This window comes from Cucurbita maxima, unplaced genomic scaffold (assembly GCF_002738345.1).
Source record: "Cucurbita maxima cultivar Rimu unplaced genomic scaffold, Cmax_1.0 Cma_Scf00005, whole genome shotgun sequence".
Lineage (NCBI taxonomy): Eukaryota > Viridiplantae > Streptophyta > Magnoliopsida > Cucurbitales > Cucurbitaceae > Cucurbita > Cucurbita maxima.
Genome location: NW_019272021.1, coordinates 6744598 through 6750615, shown reverse-complemented (window position 1 = coordinate 6750615; position 6018 = coordinate 6744598). Strand labels below are relative to the sequence as shown.

At 41.6% G+C, this 6018-nt stretch overlaps 2 protein-coding genes across 3 annotated transcripts in view; one reads left to right on the top strand and one right to left on the bottom strand.

Annotated features, from left to right (window-relative positions):
* Positions 1–2788: 2788 nt before the first annotated feature.
* Positions 2789–4840, top strand: LOC111480112 (squamosa promoter-binding-like protein 7). Its single transcript, XM_023125071.1, has 3 exons — positions 2789–3720; positions 3824–3945; positions 4317–4840. The coding sequence occupies exons 1-3, from the start codon at positions 3143–3145 to the stop codon at positions 4778–4780; spliced, it is 1164 nt and encodes a 387-aa protein (XP_022980839.1). The 5' UTR covers positions 2789–3142; the 3' UTR covers positions 4781–4840.
* Positions 4841–5348: 508 nt separating this feature from the next.
* The window catches only part of LOC111479212, a 2920-nt gene continuing 2250 nt past the window's right edge, over positions 5349–6018 (bottom strand). For both annotated transcript variants that reach the window (XM_023123768.1, XM_023123769.1), the window contains exon 4: positions 5349–5884. In XM_023123768.1, the coding sequence (XP_022979536.1) occupies positions 5736–5884 (149 nt within the window). In that variant the 3' untranslated portion in view covers positions 5349–5735. The remainder of the gene's footprint in view (positions 5885–6018) is intronic.

Below are 6018 nucleotides of genomic sequence, written 5' to 3'. Positions count from 1 at the left end.
TTTTTATTTATTTTAGTTTATTAAGTTATTGAATTTAAAAAATAATAATAATTTTAATCTCTTTAAAAATAAAAATAAAACTTTTACTCATAAAAATAAAAAATTCTAATATTTTTAAATAAATTTAACCCGAAGTTACTATGGATGTGGTGAAAAATTGAAGTCAAATAAAAAATGAGGCAGCTAGTATTTTGTTTTATTTATGAGAAGTCATTCAGAATTTTGAATAAATTTTTGTTGTAATAAATGTAATAAAAAAAAAAAAACAAGTGTGTAAATTAACCGACATGAATTCAATCCAACACATCAGTTAGTTGACAGTAGATGAGGACAAGTTCGGTGCTTATTAAATACAAATGAAGGAGAGAATCTGAAAAGTAGAGAAATAAGTCATTCCGCGTGTACGTCGTTACATAATATATTTATATATACACCTGAAATGAGGAAAACAATAATAAATATAAAGGAAGTGAAGCAGCTGAGGCTGTCAAAGAAAATGAGAGGTTCACACGCCCACTCCATTCCCATATATATATACATACAATTCCCCTGTAACCCCCAGGCCATGGATTTGAATAGCTCCCTCTGTTGCCTGTGTGGCGACGTCGGTTTTCCAGCCAACCTCTTCCGCTGCGCCAATTGCTCCAACCGCTTCCAGCACTCGTAAGGACACTCAAGCTCTTCTTTTCTTTCTCCCCCTTTTCGTACCAACTTCAATTTTGGTAGTTCAGTTATTGCAGTAACTTCTACTGCGGGGAATCGGCCGACCCAATAACTCGACTCTGCGATTGGTGCCGAACCGAACACACAACGCGCCGCCCTGGCCCTGCAGCTGCGAACAATGGCGCCACATCCCAAAAGCCTCACAAAATCACTGATCAAAGTACTGAAACAAAAAGCTCTGCCACTGGAGTGCCCCCGCCTCGCCCTGCTCCACGCCGCTACAAGCTTCTCAAGGATGTCATGTGTTGAATCCATTAACTTGGTCTTAAAATAAACTAAAGATTGTAAACCTTAAATAGTAATTTCAAATTTGAAATCATGTTTAATGCACTAAATTGTATCTATAGCTGTATGCAATTTCAAGTGAGCATATGCATGTAACTGCAACTCTGTTGGTTTACGGTTATAACATCTCTCCGACTTGAAACCAGGTGTTGGTCGGAATCAGACGATGGGCCCATTTCGAAAACGTCTTACGAAATCCCTACGTCAGCACCCACGCCGTTTTTCGAAAACGTCCGTGCAACGCGTCGATAGGGGTGTTTTAGGGAAAATGCAACATTTTAGTGGGCCGCTGTATTCGACCCATATTACATACTAATTTGGGCTGTCGCACCTTGAGTCCGTTTGAGAGCCTTGAAAATGATGAATACCTGGAAAATCCTTCAAAATAATAATTTGACGACAAATGATTAAAAATACATATTGGATACACAAAAGTGAATGTCACTCCATAACACCAGGCCATTTGAATAAGGCCGAGCAATCAAGTGAAATAAAAGCTTCCCGACAAGAATGGGGTCAGACTTTGTTTAAACAGCGATCATTCATTTCCTCATTGTCTATTATAATCAAAATAGTTGCTTATATTCTCAAACGCTCTATCCCGTTAGATATCCCCTATAATGCTAAGAGTCGGTATTCTTCCCCACCTTTATGAAAACTGGTATGATTGGAGAGGAAATAAATGGGGAGGAGAGAGAAGCAAATAATTGAGAAGAGAGAGAGAATAGAGTAAATAGATTGGCAGAGAATCAGGGCCCATCTCCTTCCTTTCTTTTTTACGACTTCACCCATCACAGACCAAGGCCCCATCTTGACTCAGCTTGATGGAACCTCTTTTCCCTTCTTCCGGTTTCCCTTCTTTCCTAACTCCTCCTGTTTTATAACAAAATAATTATAAAATAAAAAACACGAGTGGGTCCCACCAGATGCTTATTTATTCATATTTATTCATTGTTGATGGATTAGAACAGGGTTTGGGAATTCCAAATGTTTCATTAAAAGAAACAATCCAATAATCTCATCATGCTCCAATCTGTGTTTTCGAGTACATTGGCAGTTTTTTCCTTTCTTTTTTTATCCCAAACCCAACCATGATAGTAATAATAAATAAATAATAAGTACACGTGTCAAGCACCCACTTAACTGCCTCCCCATTTTACATTTTTTCTTTTTTTATTTTTGTTATGCAAATCGGATTGGAGAGATGTTTGGACATGTACTCCCAAGATACATCTGCCTTCGCTGCTTTCCCCGCCGTACACGTGGCAGAATCCTATCAGACTTCCTGTCTCGTCCTTGGACCCCATCCTCCATCCATTTTTAAAACCGTTCTTCTTTAAAAATAACATTTATTATTTATTATTAATCGGGGAGAGGGGGCTTCAAAGAGAATGGTGAAGAGTGGTCGCAATCAGCCACTGTGGGTCAATCTTTGCTGTTTTTGGGAAGATCTTGAGGTGGACCCCACATATAACACGTGTATGGCCTACCCCTTCCCCTTCCTTTCTCTCTCCACTCGCACTCTTCAGTCTCTCACCTCGCATTTAATCAACTTATTTCCATTCTACTATTTACAACCCTTCTCCTCTCTTAATTTAACTCAGAGAAGAATTTCTCCGTTTGAGCGAAGAAAAGTTAGCTAACAACAAAGGATGGTCCAATTTAACTATGGTCACGTGCATACCCACAACATCCCACGCAGTGTTACTCCTTGAAGGATTATTTAGAAGAATATCCAAAAATATAATTTAACTTTGGGCGCAGAGACAACCACGGTGTCTGGAGGTCTCTGTGCGTGATTGTAGAGAGGTACGCCATTTCTTACCACTTTCCTCCTCTCTCCTCCTCTCCTCTCTCCCCTACTACTCAGAGACTGCAATTCTGCAGCCTTTCTTCCACTCACTTTAACCCCCATTGGGGTTTTACAATTATATCAGAGGAGACTCTTCACTGCCTCACTCTTTCTCTCTCTCTGACTCTGTTTTCCCCGACATCAACCTCTTCCTTCCCTCTTTTGGTATAAATTCCCCCAACCCCGTCTCCCTCTCTTCCTTCTCTCACCAACCCACCAATCCTTGCCTCCTCTCCCCTCTTTTCCTTCTCTACCCCTTCCACTTCTGCACCCACTCCTAAAATGGAGATGGAGATCTGCGCCAACTTGATGGGACACTCCAATCCCACCAGAGACCAAACTCCCAACGCCACTAATCTTTCTTGCCCCAATAACATCTGGGACTTCAATTCCTCCCGCTTCGACTTGGATTGGGCCACTGCCAACTCTCTCTGCCCCGACACCACCCGATCCCAACCCATGTCCGCCCACGCCCTCTGGCTCCACCCACATGACGCGGACGCCCGCCACCACCAGTTTCTCTACGCTGCCGATCACCAGCGCGCCCATTTCCACCCAGACCCCCACCTCATGTGTTTGAAGCTCGGCAAGAGGCACTACTTCGAGGACGCCACTGCGCCGTCCGTCGTGGGAGGCTTCGCCACTGTGGGGAAGAGAGGGAAGGGTTTATACGGTGGAGATGGAGGGCCTTATGGCCCAGTTCCGACGACCGTACCCCGGTGCCAAGTGGAGGGATGCCATGTGGCGCTGGTGAACGCGAAGGACTACCACCGTAGGCATAGAGTGTGCGAGATGCACTCGAAGGCTCCAAAAGTTGTGGTTGTAGGCTTAGAGCAGAGGTTCTGTCAGCAGTGTAGCAGGTGGAGCACTTCAAAAGACACTAACTTTGAGATTAAATTATGTGTAGAAGATAATAGGAAAATGAAAAGAAAAATAAAAAACTAGAATTGGGTTGTTGTGTAGGTTCCATGTGATTTCAGAGTTTGACGACTCAAAGAGGAGCTGTAGGAGGAGACTGGCAGGGCACAACGAGAGAAGAAGAAAGAGTTCTCATGAATCTGTGGCGGCAAGGAACTGCACCCAAGGTACCAAATTCCCCTATCAATCTGTTGGGTACTCAACAAAGCCATTCTTATCCCAATTATTATATTTTTGGAATAAAGGAGAGAAGAAGAAACACCATTTTTAGTTTCCTTCTGATTCTCAACCCCCAAATATGGTTTAAGAGTGACAAAAAAGTTTTACAAAGTCGGTAATCCCATCATTTATAGAATTTGTGTTTATAATCTTAATTTTAAAAACAAAATAAAGTGAGAACATTTTCCAAAAATTAAAAACCAAAAATCAAAGAATAATCAAATTATAACTTATTTTTAAATTTTGGAGTATAATTCCGATTAAACGAGTATCTTGGGAATCGAATTGATTTTGCCCTAACATTTGGGGGGAATTGCAGAAAACAAGTCTATGACAGGTAACATTGCATACATACCATCGCCGACGGGACGTGCTCTCTCTCTTCTGTCATCGAAGAAAGAAACATGGGCGACCACATCGGAGCTGTCGCTGAGGTCGAGTGCAGCACTCCGAGAATTGATAGCGGAGAATCGCGCCGCCATTCTCGCTCGTCAGCTGATTCTGGACCGAGATTGGCACTTGAACCACGCGGCGACGACGGATGATTTCGGAGGAGGCGGCGTTGGATTCCATCAGCAGCAGGGGTTGTATTGCGAGCAGCAGCAACAACAGAGCTGGGAGGGGATGAATGAAAATGGCGGTGCGCACGTGACGCTGGACCTGATGCAGGCGCCTAGCACCGCGTTTGGGATGCTGTCCGTGAGAGGGAAATCGAAGGAAGAGGAGGAGGAATGTTGCGAGTTATGGAACTCCTTTCACGATCACGATTCGCACGTTGTTTAAAAGTATATTATAATTGTAGATGTATGTGTAGTCCTCGTAAGTGGAACCATGAACATTTGGAAACTGTACAATTCTTTGTTTTCCCGCCCATTTTCTTCCCTTTATTTTAATTTTATCGTAGAGCTCAGCAACTGTAGAGTACCCTTCATTTTTAAAATGGCTATTAGTGGTGTTTTACTTACTCAACTATGTTTCAATAGATTGAAGCTTTCATTTTTACTATTAAATTTTACATTTCTATTGGATCATTAGATGTGTTTACCTTAAGACTATATAAGATTAGATGCACATTTTTGTAAATTTGCCTCTTATACTACATACTAACTTTCATTAAAAAGAACCACAAACCAAATCCAGAGAGGCAGTAATCCTATTTTTATACTTCCCGCTCATTCCAACACTAACTTTCCAGCTCATGAACTATGCATATCCTAAATTTTAGCATGGAAGCAACACAATTCTTATATTCAAGGGGAATTTAATTAAGCATGGATCTTGTAATGTTAAAACTTTTGAGCTTATAACCCTTGTAAATCAGCAAACGCCGTGTTTCAATTGGATAAAAGGAGGCCAAAATCGTAATGCAGGTTACTACACATGTAAGAATCCAGTAATATGAGACAATCACACAAGTCCAGAATCCCATCAGTTCAGACTAAATTCTTACATGTTACTACTGCAAGCACCTAAACAGACTTGGATATAAAGTTCAAAACTGTCACAGAAGCAAAGACTTGGAGATATGATCTATTCTAAATCAACCCAACACGCACAATTGTATGAGTAGTAAATACAGTAAAAAGTGAAAAAGAATGTACTTGCGTTTTCCACACATGAATGAGAATCAGTCCTCCATCCAAGTCACGGCAAAGGTAGAATTTTACAACCATCAGCAACAAGGGTCTTGGATGAACTCAACGCCCACCTCATTCATATTGGAGTAGGAATGGCAAAATCATTTTCGTTTGTCTGTCAATGTCACCAATGACTTGAGCACCCCCGGACTGATCTTGTCAGCAAGGGCGCCTTTTTCTGAAATCAGAAGGGACTGGTCTTTTACATAACTCTGTAATTTCTTTGCCTCAAAGTCAAGTTTCGACTCATCTGCCATGTGAAAGGGATACAGACCAGAAACAATAATTCAACTGTCAAAATAAAGTGAAAGCTCGAAAATGAACGTTCCCAGAAGAAAATTATAGGCCGACTATTGTATTCTTTAGGGGGGGGGGGGGGGGGGG

Coding starts and splice junctions, on each gene's coding strand:
- LOC111480112 (XM_023125071.1), top strand. CDS start 3,143: ATGGAGATGGAGATCTGCGCCAACTTGATGGGACACTCCAATCCCACC. Junction 3,721..3,823: donor TTCTGTCAGCAGTGTAGCAG/GTGGAGCACTTC, acceptor GTTGTTGTGTAG/GTTCCATGTGATTTCAGAGT. Junction 3,946..4,316: donor GGCAAGGAACTGCACCCAAG/GTACCAAATTCC, acceptor GGGGAATTGCAG/AAAACAAGTCTATGACAGGT.